Source organism: Punica granatum, chromosome 4 (assembly GCF_007655135.1).
Source record: "Punica granatum isolate Tunisia-2019 chromosome 4, ASM765513v2, whole genome shotgun sequence".
NCBI lineage: Eukaryota > Viridiplantae > Streptophyta > Magnoliopsida > Myrtales > Lythraceae > Punica > Punica granatum.
The window spans coordinates 10,739,545-10,758,670 of NC_045130.1; the positions used below are offsets into that span (position 1 = coordinate 10,739,545).

The 19,126-nt window shown below is 35.0% G+C and overlaps 2 protein-coding genes and 1 non-coding gene across 3 annotated transcripts; all 3 read left to right on the forward strand.

Annotated features, from left to right (window-relative positions):
• Positions 1–287: 287 nt before the first annotated feature.
• On the forward strand, positions 288–7,485 carry LOC116202644 (uncharacterized protein At1g28695-like). Its single transcript, XM_031534240.1, has 3 exons — positions 288–841; positions 956–1,363; positions 6,870–7,485. Exons 1-3 carry the CDS (start codon positions 692–694, stop codon positions 7,407–7,409), a joined length of 1,098 nt encoding a protein of 365 aa, XP_031390100.1. The 5' UTR covers positions 288–691; the 3' UTR covers positions 7,410–7,485.
• Positions 7,486–9,629: 2,144 nt separating this feature from the next.
• Positions 9,630–14,659, forward strand: LOC116202261 (uncharacterized protein At1g28695-like). Its single transcript, XM_031533740.1, has 3 exons — positions 9,630–10,088; positions 10,170–10,577; positions 13,899–14,659. The coding sequence occupies exons 1-3, from the start codon at positions 9,933–9,935 to the stop codon at positions 14,436–14,438; spliced, it is 1,104 nt and encodes a 367-aa protein (XP_031389600.1). The 5' UTR covers positions 9,630–9,932; the 3' UTR covers positions 14,439–14,659.
• Positions 14,660–18,547: 3,888 nt separating this feature from the next.
• TRNAW-CCA lies at positions 18,548–18,619 on the forward strand. Its single transcript has one exon. It is a non-coding gene; the product is annotated as a tRNA-Trp (tRNA).
• The last annotated feature ends 507 nt before the right edge of the window (positions 18,620–19,126 follow it).

Below are 19,126 nucleotides of genomic sequence, written 5' to 3' on the forward strand. Positions count from 1 at the left end.
GGGTGTTTCAGGATGCCGGCAACCAGTGGGTGTCGGGATTTATCTATAATGTAGGATGTGCCACTTCAGTTATGGCCGAATTATGGGCCGTCCTCATGGCTTTGGAGCATGCGGGGTCTTTGGGCATGAGAAGACTGGTGGTGGAGGTTGACCCTGACGTAGTTAGTAACTCGGTTGTTTGGTTGGGCTCAATTGTCTCCTTTCAAGGGGAGAATGGTGGGGACATCCCTTCGGTGCTGAGTAGGGAGCAGGCCGTGTTTGATAAGCTAATAGCTATGCGGATTGGATGGCCGTTGGTTTTTTCCGCGTAGGCACTTAGTTTTTTTTACTCGCCACCATATGGCATTAGGTCGATCATGTTTGGTGATTGTGTTGGGACCTCATTACCCCGTCTTTTTGTGCCTTAGTTTCAGCTGCTTGTAATTTGATCGGGCTTCCGCCTCCTTTTATTACCGGGGGGTGGAATCATGGATTTGTATTGGTCTCCAGCTACCAATATATTGGCTCCACTAAACTTCAGCTGCATAAATCGCATCGCATCAGCATGACCATTCTTCTCTCTTCTTCTCCTTCCTCCTCCTCCACATCATCTATGCAAATTGATCTGATGTGTGTATATAAATCATTCCCCGAAACCTTGGTTTAACAGACGAGGTTTAATTCGAACTGTTCGGACACCGTACCATTGTTCATGGAGATATCAAAGACCTCTATTCTAAACCTCACATTCCTCACTCTCCTCTTCACCGGGCTTCTCTATATCTTCCTCATTTCTCCATCTTCAACCTCATTCCCCCCCCTGAAGGCTGCATCCCCAGCCTGTCCCGGACAGCGGAAATCGGTCAGCTCCCCATTTCTCTTATTAGTTTCTTCGTCCCTCCATCGTAAAACATACGTACGTACACTGTGAATGCAACAGGGACATAGTTGGTTATTATCTTAACGTTAATCTCAGGCAGGGTCTGCCACCGATGAAGCCGTACTCGCAGATGACCTCGATATTGCATTGAGGAGGGCCTCCATGGCAAACCGGACCGTCATCATAGCCATAGTGAACCAGGCTTATGCGGACCCTGCAAACTCGGAGGACTCGGACAGGACCATGCTGGACCTGTTCCTGGAGAGCTTTTGGCTCGGGGAGGGCACGAGGAAGCTCCTCGACCATGTCCTGGTCGTGGCGATGGATCGGACGGCCTACATGATGTGCAAGTTCCGTAGGCTCAACTGCTATAGGTTGGTGACGGAGGGGGTCAATTTCGCAGGGGAGAAGCTCTACATGTCAGAGGATTTCATCAAAATGATGTGGAGCCGTACCATCTTCTTGGCCGACGTTCTGAGACGAGGTTACAGCTTCATTTTCACGGTACGTGTCGCACGTTTTATTCAATTTTTATATCGCTTATATAAAAATATATATCATGCAGTTGTATCCATGGATCGTTGGCATGATCTTGATCATGATTATATTTGGCTCCGCTGATAATAGCCCGCTCGTGCGAGTAATAAAGAAAACCCGTACATGATTGGTTCTTATAATATCGATAGTTAAATCGAAAAATACAATTTAATGTTTGATGGGTTTTGACGCTTTGGTGTAATCTACGTCATGTCAAAGTGGTTTAATCTAATTAAAACTGTGGGTCCGTGAATATTCCAATATCTTGTACTTTATTATTTCATTGTCAAAGAAGCCTTCAATCACAGAGGGTGTAGTGCTACTTACAGAAAGAAAAATGGTATAATGCTAATTAAGATATTTTAGATTCGATAAAGGGATCACATGTATTCATTTATTAGTTATTAAAATTTTTATTTTATTATACTTAGATTTATGAACGAATTGAAAAGAAAAAGCCTCCCAATATGGAAAAAAAAATTATCAGACTGTCTTGGTGATAGAAAAGATGCAAATTAATTTAATGGGTTTAGCAATAGCTCCCCGGATGGAACGACTGATGAATGATGAAGGGGGAAATTGATTAATTGGACTGAGAAGAGAGAGAATCAATCCAAAATTTAATGGTTTCCTCTATTTTATTTTTTTCCTTTTTGCTTTTATTATTACGAAGTGGGAAATTTTAATGAGTTTGTTTGGTCATATAAGACCAATGCCTTTGAGCGTAGTATTGAACGGCGAGATCGCTCCGCCTTCTCGGGGATGCCATAAATATAACTTATATAAAGGCTCTAGAGGTGGCATACTGGCATATGTCATGGGATGGCCCTCGGTATCAAAACGAATTAATGCAACAACATTAACTCTTCATCTTACCAAAAGAGGGTATAGCACAAAAGCGGTCCTCGTCTATTAACGTAAAGATCGCATGTTCAATATCTAGTAAAATTATGTGTGCCTCTTTATTAGTTATTTAGAATTTCTCTTTCATATTTTAGCAATGAATCTCATTTGTAATTGAAAAAAAAAATTGAATTTGATTTGACCAATAAGACTTCTCATATGATCTATATTTTCTTTTTCTATCAGCCTACTAGCCCTGAAATGAAAGAAATGGGGGGGAAAAAAAAAGTACCGCTATGAGGAGGCAAATTGCATCAAACTTACGAGCAAGAATATCCCATCAGAAAAACTCTGTTTGGATTATATGGAAATTTAGGTAAAAAGAAAGGGTGAAGAGTGTAACCGGAAAAAAAAAAGGAAAAAAAAAGGACGATGAGAGAAAATTGTATAGAAAATTTAAAAAATTCTATACAAAATCCCCTTTACTTTTTTTTTCCTTTCATTTGTATAGCTTCTCCATCTCATTTTCAGTGTTTTATTATTATATAATGAATTTATCTTAGTAATCACTTAATGGATTAATATAGGAGATATAAATGGATAATCGTGAGCTGAGGGAAAATTTATAGAAGCCTCTCATTGTATGAATAGAGTGCTCTCACTGCAAGAGTTTAAAATGATTATATAAAACTAGGTACAGTTCCGTGCATTGCGCGGGTTATTAGAGAAATTAATAAAATATAATGATTTGTTGTATATATGGATAAATTATTTAATTTCTCTAGGACAGATTATTAAAAAAACTTTTAATATTTATTGGAATTTTTTTTAGAAAATAATTAGGTATAATCCTGCGCATTACCCGAGTGATTAGAAAAATTAATAAAATATAATTATTTGATATACATATGGAGAAATTATTTAATTTCTCTAGGTCAGATTATTAAAAAGAAACTTTTAATATTTATTGAAAAAAATATAGAAAACTTTTAATACTTATTTGTGATTTTTAATATAAAATTAATTGCTTTGGTTGTATTAAAATTGAAATTCAAATACATAATTCTTTTTTCAAAGAATTAATTATTTGAGTAATTAACTATGAGCTGAGGGTTAGTAATTAGAGCTCTCACAACTTCTGTTACATCCGACCACGATACGAGGGTTAGCAAATGGAATCCTCGCGTCTCTCGCTTCAGCTTTTATATAATATAAATAGATTGCGATAGTGCACGTTAAGTACACATACACAAGAGTCGTGGATTGGTAACCCCTCAAACCAAAGCTGATCCGAATTAAACCAACTTTATTTTTTTCTTTTTTAAAATGTTAGTTTGAATTATTGCGTTGTAGCAGTAGGCACAACCGTTTTTTATCGGTCGAATATTATAGGAATAATTTGGCTACGAAGAGGTTCTTGGGGAGAGACTGTTCGTTGAATCTGGTTTGAGAACACTTTTCACGGAGGCAGTGCCACCATTGTCATGTCTTTCTCTTACATGTGCAAAGAAATTGTAGCAATTAGGGCCACGAGAGAAATTCATGGCGCACTGCCGAAAAAATACAGATGATTGTTGCGCAAATGGACAAGCAACTTCTCTTTTCAAACCTTTTTTCTTGTTCTTTTCTTGGACATGTTTAGTTTCCTTCAACAGTATGGCAATGAAAGGGTGATAAGATTAAAAATGTTACAAAAATGCTAAGCTCTCGTAAATTACGTGTCTAAAAATCTTCATAATTCAAAATTTCACTCATCTCTACTTAATGACGTTAGATGTTATATAAATTACAACTATTATGAGTGAAAGTTTGAATTCTTTTAATTAATTATTAGAAGATTATAGCAATACTCTAAATATTGATCAGACAACAAAAGACCTCCTTGTCCAAGGATCTCGAACAGGCTTTGCCATTGCCATTGCGAATATTGAGTTTTGCTTTAAAATTGAGTTCAGTTGAATTTTGATTTTAATTTGTTTATAATGATTGTGTTGCTGAATTATGAGAAAAATGTGAAAAAATAATGAATAATTAATATAAAATAATTATTGTATTGTTGAATTATAAAAAAAAATAATAATTGTGTTGTTAAATTAAAGATAAGTAAAATTAAAATGGAATAAAATTGAATAGAATTAAAAATAATTTTAAAACCAAACACCGAGACAAGTTCACGCTGTGGATGTTGATTACTATTTGTCTCTTTGTTTGACAAACGGCAGTCTGATGGAGCAATGACGCCTACCCAAATGTTCTCTGCCGACACTTATGTCAACCTCCATTGAAATCTAAAGAAAACTATCAATATGATTTTTTTTATATTACCATTAATTTGATTCTTCAAAGATTTTTACCATCAATATGATCATTCAAAAATTTTATTGCTGTCAATTTGATCCTTCAAAGATTTTTGTCATCAATATGGTCCTTTGAAGATCACATTGCCATCAATTTGATCCTTCAAAAGTTTTTGCCATCAATATGATCCTTCAAAGTTCATTCCATCCGTCAAATTAGTCATCCGTTAAAAACAACATTAGTATTGCTCAACTTCATCAAATAATTTCTATCAAAAAATAAAAATAAAAATAGTAAAAAATCTATTTGCTGAAATAAAAAAATCGACAATATTTCTCATTCTAACACATGCACTACGATTCTGTCAATCACCCGATAGTCTCCATCTCCACCGCCATCTCCATTCATCTTCATCTTTCCCATTGATATTGAGAAGAAAAACAAAGAAACCAAGCAGGCACGTACATTTCTAACATGAACATACACAAACTAAGTTTTACAAAAAGAGTGTGAGAAACACTGAGACAGAGCGGTTTTTCTTTTGTCTAAATTTTTTTTCTATTTTTCTATTTTTTATTTTTTTATAGAAATTATTTGACAAAATTAATCAATTTTAACATTTTTTAATAGAGGATCAAATTGATGGCAATATAATCTTTGAATGACCAAATTGATGGCAATATGATTTTTCAATGACCAAATTGATAGTTTTCTCTTGAAATCTACATAAGTAAAATTTACTTGAGTAACAATAAATGCTACTCAATAAATTTTTTTATATTAATGTAATTGAAAAATAAAAAAAATTGATTTTTAATTTATGAAATTAAAATTGTAATTGAAATACTACTTAAAATGTATTATTCACGTAACATTGATCACATATAAAATACAAAATAGAATTTATCAAAAAATAAGGATTTTGATCACAATATTTCAAAAAATGTGCAAAATAAAATTTATATATCTAAATGTGATATCTTCAATATATATTCGTATTATATTAACAATATTTAACATGTGTTACTCATGATTTTAAAAATAATATAAAACATGACTCTAATTCTATGAATAAGGGTCATAAAAAGTAAAACTTTAATAAACGAAAGTAAGGATTTAACAATATAAAATTTTAAAAATATTTGCAAAATCAAATTAGAATACTTGCATTTAATATTTGGAGCGAATCTGAATAATATTAATGATTAAATAAATATGCAATGCAATTAAATAGGAGAATTAGTAGCAAATTTATACTAAACTATTTAAAGCTAGTTTAATATATTAGGTCTGTAACTCAAAACATTAAGTTATTATTGAAAATTTTCATTATACTAAAAAAGTAAATTTGTTTTTAAAATTTATGAATTATTCTATTGAAAATTGCATGGGTCATAACACTAGTGTTCTTCTATTATATTTTTTTTTCCTATAATACAAATCAATGAAACTATGAGATCTGATTCAAAGACAAATTAAATTTAGTGGACGGACTTAACTTTCAGTGCATGATTTTAAATATTATTAAAAACTCCATGTTTGTAGTCAAGATTAGACAATGCCGAAAGAAAAATTAAAATGATAATAAAGTATTTACCAAAAATTAAAGTGAAGATATTTCGTGCTTAAGAAAAAGAAAAGAACAGAACTTCTACAAAAAAAAAAAGACTTTTTTATAATTAAAAAAAAACAGGTCACTAAATTTAGTAACTGCCACAAAACCAAACCTTTTGCTTAGGTAGAGGTTGTCTACCCAACCTGAATTATCTCCGTTAGATTGAAAATCTATCGTTTTCACATGATTTGATGAGAAACCTTTTAACCAGGCCGCCCCCACCACACTAATTTTCTGAGTCTTATCAATTAATTTGCTGATAGATTAGACTTGAAGATGTCAATTGCACGTAAAGAATCTCTGGCCATCCAATTTCATGGATCTTCTTTGTCCAAATCAATTAAATTAGGAACCTAAGAAGTTTGACCTCATGATTCGAGAGGAGTTCATGCATTCGTTCGATTTCGGATTTGAAATCACTTCGGGCTATCGAAACGTTTTTAGTATGATTATTCATTTTGTGCCGTTAGGAATTCACGGAGCCCCATAATTAATAGGAATTCTGACATCTCATGTAAAAAAGTGAAATATTCAATTAAATAATGTTGGATTTATATACTCTGATAATTCACTAATTTAATTTTTTTGGGTAAAGATAGAGACCGAAATCCATAGTCAACATAATTTTTGGGATAACAGAGCAGGTGCTACATATTGCAATGCTTTTATGTTGACTAAATTTCCAGCTGTAGCACTTATAACTTAATTTTTGAACAGGACACAGATGTTATGTGGTTGAGGAATCCTTTGGCCCGATTAAGCAGCAACGAAACCGAAGATCTCCAGATCAGCACCGACGTGTTCAACGGCGATCCTTGGTCCGAGAAAAACCTCATCAACACGGGCTTCTACTTTGTCCGTTCGAACAACCGAACCATCTCATTGTTCGAAACATGGTACTCTACGAAGGACAATGCCACTGGAAAAAAGGAACAGGATGTCCTGCTCGACCTGATGCGACTAGGCATGTTCAGAGTATTGGGACTCAAGGTTAGATTCTTAGACACCCAATACTTCAGCGGGTTTTGTACTGACAGTAAAGACTTCGGGGCAGTCACCACTGTGCATGCCAACTGCTGCCGAAGCATAGTTGCCAAGGTATTCGACCTCACAGCGGTTCTGAGGGACTGGAAGCGGTACAAGTTTTCGAACCGGAGGCCTGGATATGCTCGGAATCGGACCGTTCGACACATGTGGACGAAGCATGTTGGTTGCTGGAAATCTTGGAGGGTAACAATGAATAATACTGTTCATTAGGGGATAATATTTTTTTAAAAAAAATTCTTGTATATAATTTGTCATGAAAATAATCTCATGAGATCAGTTACATATAGAAGATTGGTTTCATTGTTGTTAATGCATTAATCTATATATATATCTACAATCTATCTATCTATATCGATATCTATATATTAATTAAGTTCACTCCTCTACATAAATTAGGGAAGAAAATAATCACTATCAGATTTCAAGTTTAATTATATAATTACTAGTCACAAAATTGATGACAACATGGTGATATATATTACATATAATTTCCAATTAAAATGACAAATCGTTGTTCTACCAAACACACCACCTATCTCTTTTTAGATTTATGAACTGCCTTTGTAACCATAAAACGACAACATACTGCAGTAACTATAACAAGTTGAAATGGTAATTACTGTCTCTTATTTTATAGATATATATTATATAAATATACATACACACATGATAGTCGTTTCTTGACTTGTTAGCTATTATTTCAATTTAATGTGTCTAACAAGTTTTTGTTTAGGTAAAGTATGAACTTGATTAGTTTACCGTTTTATTATTTTGATTGATTGGTAATCTTCCTTTGATTCCTTCAGGTTTTTGTGTATTAATCATCCCAGGATCGACTTCTTAATTCTTTTTTTCTTTTATTATTATATTTTACGATTTATGAACTTCAAATTTGACATTGTTTCAAGCATTTATCAACTAAAATATGCTAAATACAGGTTGCTTTGAACTTTAACGTGAGAGAGTATTTAAAATGGTCTCGTGTTTTTCATTTTATTACTTCAATTTTTTATAATTTGTTGTCATAAAATCCTGTCATGATTTTTAAAAAAATTATTGTTGTAATAAATTTCTTTCAGAAAATAACTTTTTATATTTGTATATTTACAAAAGTTTCCGATAAAAATCCGTTGAAAGATTCTGTTGGAAACTCTGAAACTGATATTTGACAGAATTTCATGGAAATTTTCTACGGGGCATTCCTCAGGTGCACTAAATTTTTTCTCCTATTTATGGCTTGCTTCAATTTCTATTAATTACATTCATATGATTTTGACGTCTTTGTGAAATGGACAGAAAATAATGATATCATATAAGGTCATATTTGATGCGCTGGAATAAAATGAAATGGAAATAGTTCGACACAGAAAAATATGAATATATTAATTAAGGAATATATGCCCTATTTATGTTTAACATGAACATATAAAGGAGTATGATTTGAAAAATATACTTGTTTATCAAAATGTAATATATTTAGATATAAGAGTTTTAAATATATGATAGTGGTGAGAGAATTAGTTGTAATAATGGAATAAGCATTATTTATATTTTATGAAGGAATGACCGTTCCATCAAATTTATTATAGGTGAGATCAGGGAAGTGCAATAGGACTAACACCCTCGAGCTAGAAGAAGCCGATACCATGCTCTTTATCGAGCTTCACAGCCTAGATAGTGAATTGTTTCCCGCCAAAAAGGAAAATGATGGCAGAAACGCTCATCAAAAAGCATTAAGTAGCCTTCAAAAGTTCAGCTATTGTACTTTCTGGATAAAGATAAACAAACATAACAATGAGAACCCTACTAAATTCCAAAATACCATTTTGGTTTTTTGGCTGGAAAGGTACTTAATTCCAAAATGCAAAGTACTCTTCATATATCTCAAGAGATGCATGAAATGAAACCTTACTTTATATAGATTACTATATACAGATTATAGTAGATTCTATCAGATATGGACTTTGCTCTACATATTTATGACATTGCAGGGCAAGACAGTAGTAGCTTGTTTGAATTGTAAGTTATGAATGGTTATGGACGGTTATCATAATTCATCCATTCATAATTATTCATAATCTGCAACCCAAGTAGTAATAAGAGAATTTTAAGGGTCAAAGGAGAGATAAGATGACTCTATGGAGGAAAGAATACGATAAAGAAGGGACACTGTGCAATAGTGGTGGCAAGAGACAATGCACACATATCAAGTATCAATGATAGAAGCTGATATACATGAATTTAAATTAAAAAAATTCAATAATTGATTCTCCTTTTTATTAGAAAACTATTTTGACAAAGAAAAGCTTTGCCAAACAGGAAAGATGGTGACATGACCCGTAATATCTGGTGGGCTTTTCTTTGACGTTTTTTTTATAGGCTTTTCTTTAATATTTTGTTTTCTCCCGTAGTTAATGAAAACCATGATTAATTATGCGAGGCATTGCAAGTTTCTCTGTTTAATTTATGAGCACTGCTAAATCATCCGAATTCGGAAGTGTTAAACACTTCAGAGGGGATTGTATGGAAAAGCGTACATATTTAATTCATGAGAGAGAGTTGAAGGCTCTTTCTAAGAAAATAGCAGGAGGAACAGTAATTTTCCTTAATTTATAGGGTAAACCATTGGCTTGATTGATTAAGCTGCCAAAATTCATTGGTTTCCTGCTAAACTTCAGCTGCATACCATTCATTCTACTTTTTCTTCCTTTCCTTCCTCTCCTCTATTGTTTCATGGAGAAATCCAAGACCCCTATTCTGAACCTCACAATCCTCGCCCTCCTCTTCACTGGGCTTCTCTATATCGTCCTCATTTCTAATTCATCTCCTGCGTCACTACTCCTCCGGCGGAGGGCCGCATTCCCGGCATGCTCCGGACACAGAAAATCGGTAAGCTCCCCATTTCTCTTGCTAGTTTTTCATCCCTCCGTTGTAATGCAACACAAACATGGTTATTACCATTAACTTCAGGCAGAGTCGGCGGCTCATGAAGCCCCGCCACGAGACAACCTAGAGCTTGCACTGAGGAGAGCATCCATGGCGAACCGGACCGTGATCATAGCCATAGTGAACCAGGCTTATGCGGACCCTGCAAACTCGGAGGACTCGGACAGGACCATGCTGGACCTGTTCCTGGAGAGCTTATGGCTCGGGGAGGGCACGAGGAAGCTCCTCGACCATGTCCTAGTCGTGACATTGGATAGGACGGCCTACATGATGTGCAGGTTCCGGAGGCTCAACTGCTATAAGTTGGTGACGGACGGGGTCGATTTCTCGGGCGAGAAGCTCTTCATGTCGGGGGACTTCCTCAAGATGATGTGGAGCAGGACCAATTTCTTGACTGACGTTCTGAGACGGGGTTACAACTTCATTTTCACGGTACGTACTATGTTTATTTTGGATTTGCTCGAGAAATTGATAATAACCCTGACTAATATGGCATAGCCTTTCTACTAATAAAGAAATTGTTTAATAACCCTGATGAGGATTGAAATGACGCACAAGATGCAAATTGAGGTAAAGATATTAATTCATGTTAAATAGTACTTTAATTCTCGAATAAATAATATAGACACAAAACCATCGGTCCAACACCCCTTTCCCGACGCTTTAAACTATTGTCATTTTAAAACATCAAAAATTCAAACACCTTTTAAAACAGTTCACCACGCTTAAAACGTCGGTGTGTTGGATAATTTTTTTATATAAAATGAGCTTAATTCGAATTTGAGCATATATGCAATGCAAAAGCCTAAACTTATAAGTTGCTGAGCTTTTATCTCATATAAACTGCCCAAAGTTTCTTTGTTTAATCGGAGTGGGACAATTGTCCTCTTACACCTCCAATTTTCCACGTGAACTAAACCACCGACGGAACCACTTGTATGCATACATATGCCCTCACTACAAGTTCCAAAATTAGACACAACGGATGCATACCCGAGGCGCACGTTGTTTACAATACCCCCACTATAGATAACCAAAGGCCTAAATATTCACCGGCAATCTCAAATGGGTACCTGCAAGCGTTATTTTTCTTTTCCTTTTATAATTTTCATAATTTAAGAAAATTATATTTCATTCGCAAAAACTAATGGTAAACGAGGACTAAGTGTGTTACCTTAAGAACAATATTAAATAAAAGATGAATTAGGGTAAAATTGAAAAGAAAAACCCTAAAAACTAAGGACCAATATAATTTTCCTTTAGTTCACGTGGTCAAAGAGTGGTGGGGTGCAGATTGGGAGAAGGTATGATGTGACAAAATCTCAAAGATTGGCAATCGCTGGCTCCCAAGATGGATGGATTGACAACGATTGATGAACTGGGAAATTAAATGAGTTTTTTTTTTTTTCGATAGGTAAATTATGGAAGATATTACTCTCATAATTTCAAAATAAATGTTATTCTTCCTTTCATAAAGTGTATTTTTCAAAACTCGAACTTATATTCTCGTACTTATGGGATTGTAATTGCTTATCATTTAATTATTTTTAAAATGATTTTGTTTTTTTATTGTAAAGTTGGAAACTAAATAACTTATATATAAATGAACGAAAATTCTAATATGATATCGAGTTACAATACGCTTAGTACTTTAATTTAAATATTTAGTATTTCACTTTAAGCGTTTAGTACTTTACTATTTATGATGGATTACACAAAATACTTAATACTTTAACCATAATACTAGATACTTAAATTTGAAGTAGGAGTAAAATACACTTGTATTAATTACGATTATTAAAAGTACTAAATGCTTGAACTGAAGTAGCGAGCACTTACCAAATATGTGACGGGGACTCTATCTCATCTAGAAGGACCCATGAATGAAACCGATGCGTTTGACACTACATACAATATTGAATATTGAATATGACATTGCTCTGATTCCCCTTCTCGGGGATGCAATGAATTTAATACTCCGATCCGACTTGTCGGGGAGACAATGAATTTAATATTGATTGCTCCACTTTATCGTGTAGGCAGTGAATTTATTTGACTTACAAGGCTCTAGAGGTGGGATTGTCAAGAAATGACTGTCTGATCAGTATCAGCACGAATTTAGTGCAGGAAAACTCGTTCGCAATTTGTAGTAATGAAATACTAGAGATACCCAACAATGAGATGATACGAGTCAGGAAACAGATTCTGATGAAGTATAACAAAAGACGGGAACCACTACCGTGGAGCTTACAGTGATGAGAACATCAAGGATGTGCTTGGACTACCTGAGGTACAGCCCCTTGGAGCAGAGCTAAAAAGGCCAAGGGCAAATTTATATGAATAACTAAAATTATTATCGTCTCATAAACTTCTTTTCTTTTTTTTTTTAAATTGGGGAAAATTTTAAGGTGATTCAGTGTTACGATGATACATTTAGTATTTTAATTCAAATATTTAGTGTATTTTTTAAAATATTCAGTATTTTAGTTCGGTACTAAACACTTGAACTAAAATACCGACTTATTGATAAAAATATTAAATAATTAAATTAAAATATTAAACAGTATCATCATGACATATTGTCATGCTAAAAAGACCATAAAGTTGGATATGGACGCAGAGCTTATCTCATCAAATTACAACCTAAATGTCTCTCTATCATATTTCATAGAAAAAACCAAACTTTTAGCTGAGGTCAAGGGTTGTCTACCCAACCTCAAATTTCACCAGTAGGTTAAAAGCAACTATTTTCAAATCATTTGATGGGAGCCTTATAATTGATCCGTCACCTACCACCTAATTATTTCCCATGTCTTATTAATTAACTAAGTGCATCCCGTGCATTCCGTGAGTGTATGAAAAAAATTAACAATCTATATATCTGTGCATTACGCCAGTGTGTGAAGAAATTAACAATCTATATATCCATATATATAAAGTAAAACAAATTACGTCAAGTAATAAATGCTTGTAATAAATGTTATCAATATTCTACAGTGAATACTGTAATCACTAAATAAATATCATAACTAAATTAGACAAAGAATAAATAAGTATATTATACAGCAAATAATTTCTCATCTTATATATACCTCACATAGAATTAAAATATAATAAACAACTAAAAATTATTTTAATTTGTTTTGGGTTCCTCAAGTTTTTAATCATGAAAAATTGCTTAGAAAAAGTCACCACATTAGCTTTTCGACTACTTTTTGACGGAATATAGATGGGCTCGCGCCATGGCGTAAATTTTTTTATTTTTATGTGCTCTATAATTAATTTGTTTTGATTTGTGTTGCAGTTGGAAAAAATTTTTGTTTTTCATGCGATATGGTGAAATTATTTCAACTTTATGTCGTGGCGTGAAAAAAGTCGCCATATTGTATAATGTAATTTTACCTAAAAGATTTATGTTAGTAAAGTGGCACAAAATGCCGACTTATAACCGAGAGATTATGGGTTTAATCCTCACAAATTATACTTATGTGTGTTCCTTTATTTATTTATTTATTTTTTGTTCTTATATTAGACCATCTGTGCTTCCCTTACGACTGGCAAAAAATTATATCGACGGATATTTTGGGATTAATAACTATGATATATAGCTTATAATTAACGGAATTTTTGGGAAAGAGCAGGTGTTCTATATTGCAATATTTTTCTAATTGACCGAAGATAGCACTGGTAGCAGTTAACATAATTTTGAACAGTTTCATTTTCATTTTCATTTTTCTCCTTGCCTTTGAACAGGATACAGATGTTATGTGGTTGAGAAATCCGTTTATACGATTAAGCAGTGACGAAACTGAAGATCTCCAGATCAGTACTGATTGGTTCAACGGTGACCCTCGTTCTGAGGAAAACCACATCAACACGGGCTTCTACTACATCCGATCGAACAACCGGACCATCTCATTGTTCGAAACGTGGTATTCCATGAAAGACAATTCCACGGGAATTAAGGAACAAGATATCCTAGTCAACCTAATGAAATCGGGCATTTTCAAAGCATTGGGACTCAAGGTTAGGTTCTTGGACAGCCTTTACTTCAGCGGATTCTGCACTGATAGTAGAGATTTCGGGTCAGTCACCACAGTCCATGCCAACTGCTGCCGAAGCATAGTAGCCAAGGTACTCGACCTCACGGCAGTCCTTAGAGACTGGAAGCGGTACAGGTTTTGGCATCGGAAGGCTGGATATGCTCGGAATGAAACCTTTCCTTACAAGTGGTCGAAGCATGTCGGCTGCCTGAAGTCGTGGGGGATACCGATAAATAATACGGTTACTTAGGGGAATTCTGGAAGAAGAACGCTCTAACCATAGCAGCATATTTATTAATAAGATAATATCTCCAGGTATCAGTTATCTTCCGATAATAATAGAAATCAAGGAATGTATGTTCTCATTGATTAGGATTAGTCTAGACTAGATATAGTTGGGATTATATAAGTGTTTCACGATAGATGCAAATTTCAACATTTTCCACCGACAAATATATATCCATATTCATACGCTGCCGCATGCAAATGGTGAATTAACCTCATGTAGTCTATATGGCGATCATATTATACATGTTTATTATTTAAGGTCACTAATAACCTATCAAATTACAGTTGTAAATTTTCACCCAAGAAAAGTTATAATTGTAACTCGTATATTATGCTGGTCTAAATTTTCAAGGCGTGCGCACTAAAAACGTGTCATTTCCCATCCCTGTCTAAATTTTATGCAATTGAACAACAACAACAAAAAAAGAGGAAATGCTATTGATGAGTAGGAGGGAAATTCCAGCAAATTACTTAGGGCTCAGGATTGCGACCTTGTATTGTAGGCCGAAAGGCAGCACTAATCTGGGGTTGAGCGGTTTTTTTTTTTTTCGGTGTGTACCTTGGTATCCAGAGCCCAATGGGATCTGATTAATCCAGTCGGAAAATCGAGCATTAAAGGTTATTCTCCCTCCCAACAAGTACGCTTTCCGGGATTCAAACTTGTGTTCTCCTCCTTACGGGGTGGGCTGAGCGGTCATTTGTTTGGTATGTTGTCACCTATTATTTCCTAGTTTTCAAGGATGACCTATTTGATCTCCTCCGATCTTATAATTTTTTTTGGTTTCTTGAGTGTTTTGCCATGTACTCTTTTCAGTAATAAGAACAAATCCTCATTACTTCCAAAAAAATAAATAATAATAGGGCCCAAGATTGCAACGCGTTAATATCAACTGACCCACTTTCTCCTTCACGGAACAAATTTAGAAGAAAAAAAATGGGGAAGGGAATTTGTGAGTTTTTTACATGAGATATTATGATGTAACCATCATTCTATTGACGGAAATTAATTTCCGTTTTAAACATTTGTTTGACTTTGACCACATAATATTCCAAGTGTGTTTCATATTAATTTTCATATTGTAGGTAAAATCTGCTCACTCAAATATTAATTTGTCACTTTAGTCACTTTCTCATGGTCGGAAACCATTGAAGAGTTTCATTTGTGTCGTGAACTTATGGGAACCAGTCATAAGACTTACTGGAAGCAGTCGGTCCCTCTCTCTATTATGGGACTCGAGATATTAATGGTCATATGTATGTTTAGGGCACAAAGGTGGAGCAAGCAATTTGAAATTACGATAATGCACGTTAACTAAAATGGAATGGTCATATGTATGTTCAGGGCATAAAGGTGGAGCAATCAATTTGAAATTACAATAATGCACGTTAACTAAAATGGAGGGTCAGTTTACACATACCCAAGAGCCATGGGATTGGTAAACCTTTAAATTGAGTCTCATCTGAAGCAGGAATGAATCGGGAGGGGCTAAGGGGGATAGTGACCCTCCAGATTTTCGATGCTAAAAGAAAATTTACGTATCATTATTAATTTTTTTATTGAAATTCCTTACATTCGCCCCCTAACTCTGGTAATTACCATTCTATTTGTCCTCTCAAAGAATTTGCCCCTAATTAATAACAAATCTTGGATCCGTCCCATTCTGAAGTAAACCCAGCTTTTGTCAAGTCAGGTTTATTGTTGTTGTTCTTTCAACTAAAGATTATTTAAGAAAAATTAACAGTATCTGACTAACTAGCTAGTTGGATTCACGTCAAACCGGCCAAGAGACGACCACATAATTAAGTATGCATTAACCAAATGTGGGTTAGCTCAGTTGATTCAACACTTCTTTTTCAGTCCTTCAACATGTCTTAGAATTGGGCCCTGTGTATAGAAAAAGATCAATTAAATGAGATTGAATTTCTAAATACAAACTGCTTCAGGCAAAAAGAAAGAAAGTATACAACCAATTTTCATAGGTTGAATATTTCAAGGATGATTTTCTTTGTTAAAGCCCATGTATATGTGTGTTTCGCATTTCGACTTATATATTTGGCCTTTGCCCTTTGGCTCTGGGTGGGATAGGGAATATTCCCAAGTCATTGGGAAATTGAGAACAGCTTCACGAAATGTGGTTAAATATTCAATGAGTGTTGAATGAGGTAATAAACAATCATAGTATATGTAGGTGAAAATTTGTGAGATCATTATGACTCTTAATTAAGTAATACTGAATATTTACTCACGAAATGTCCTACATTATTGTCATGTCATTTTCATCCCGTGACCTACGCCCACATAGGAAAGTTGTAGCAATTATGGCCATAAGAAGTTCATGGCATACTGCCAAAAAGGCACATGCGATACCACTACATCCGATCTCCTTACTCTGCTCTAATTGTGTTTTCAAATAGGGAACGGTGTCAAGATTCAATGTTGATGACTCGATCACTCCATATCGAGGGATCTCAAACAGGCTTTGCCAAAAATTGATGAGGCGAGTTCACGATATATATGCATATATGTTTGTTTGACAAATTGCAGTACGAACCATGGCCTACACACTGCTTTCTGCCGACACATATAATATCCATATTTACATGTTTCTTTGTACATTGTCTTGCTGCGATACAAATCTTATGTAATATATTTCCAAACTTCGAAAACTTACAAGAAAATTTTAAAGAAATATATGGATATACGAATAATTAAAATTTATCCCCGTCTTATATGTACTTTTGAATTGGATGCAGACTTTACATATGTGATGAGTTCGATGTTATCGGTTATATATGTTCCTTCACGTCTCATAGTTTTTCTTTCCTAGCTACTAACTGATGATCAATTACGACATCTAAATGGCTTAGTATCGAAATATTATGGGTTCCAACCAATCGAGGTCGCTAAATCTCAATCTAAACTGCCACAAAACCAAACTTTGCGTAGGTCAAGGTTGCCTACCCAAACTCAATTTATTTCACCGTTTGATGGAAAGGTTTTGTTGGGTCACCCCTCAAGAACTAATTTCCTGCGTCTAATCAATTAACAGCTCGTAGATTAGAGTTGATCATGTCAATAGCACGTATCTTTGTCAACCAAATTCAAAAATTCTTTTTTTCCGTCCAAATGACCAGTTGATTTGTGTTGGATTGATACATTCCGATGTTCATGAATTTATCAAATTACTTATTCTTTTTGGGTGAGAACGTGAACGAAATCCATAATTAACATAACCTTTGGGTAATAGAGCTGGTGTTATATGTTGCACTACTTTTGTATCCACTGGTGTTTCAGTTGTAGCACCTAACAATTAATTTTTGAACAGGACAACGATGTTATATGGTTGAGGAACCCATTTGCCCGATTAAGCAGCAACGAAACGGAAGATCTTTATATCAGCATCGATGTGTTCAATGGCAACCCCTGGTCCGAGAAAAACCTCATCGACACGGGCTTCTACTTTGTTCGATCAAACAACTGAACTGTCTCCTTGCTCGAAACATGGTACTCCATGAAGGACAATGCCACGGTGAATAAGGAACGGGATGTCCTGCTCGACCTGATGCAACGGGGCACGTTCAGAGTATTAGGACTCAAGGCTAGGTTCTTGGACACACTTTACTTTAGCGGGTTCTGTACCGACAGTAGAGACTTCGGGTCAGCCACCACAATGCACGCCAACTGCCGCCGAATCATAGTTGCCAAAATATTCGGCCTTAAGAAGGTTCTTAGGGACTGGAAATGTCACAGGTTTTCGAAAGGGAGGGCAGGATACGCTCGGAATCGAACCATTATCACGAGTGGCCAAAGCATGTCGGTTGCTTCAAATCGTGGAAAATACTGAAGAATAATACGGTCGATTAGGAGAACTCGGGATGAGGAACTCCATGTATTTGGTCCGATGACAATGATCGAGGAATTTAAAGCTTGTTGTTTAGTCTTAGATTAGATACAGTAGGGATTAATACCTAAATGAAGTCTCACATTTTTATTTTTAAAATTTATGCAGTATTTTTACAAAAGTACTGTGAATATTGAAATAATAAGATGGGCACATTGATTGCATCCAAGGATCCGTGGCGCAATGGTAGCGCGTCTGACTCCAGATCAGAAGGTTGCGTGTTCGATTCACGTCGGGTTCAAATCCCTTAATCCGGTCCCTTTTATTTTTTGCCGCCTCCCATTTCGCATCTTTTCTTTCCTCCGACCTGCAGCTTCAGTTTTAAGAGAAGTTAATCCCCTGCAGTAGTTGAAGCAGATCAACAACCTCTGCTTTCGCTCCGAACCGGTGGCCCGTCTCAATATACCTTCGACTTCGCATGTGCGGTTTTAATGCTCATTTGCTATTTGAAGTTTTCGATTTCAACCTTAATATCCTTCCTTACTACAAAAGTTGATCTTGAACCAAGTCACTTTGATGCCCTTCAAATCCATTTGCAGAGAGGAATTCTGGCTCTGCTGCTGCTAATTGTTTCCTCTGAAACTGAGGCATCCGTATAGTGTAGAACCTCTCACTGATTACTGAAGTCCTGTCATTGTCCACTCCTTTCTTACAGCAATACACATGAAAAACTGCTCGTTTAATGTGCTTGAATGACCAAAATTCAGCTCGATTTTAGACCACCAACTACATTGGAATGCTCTCGCTT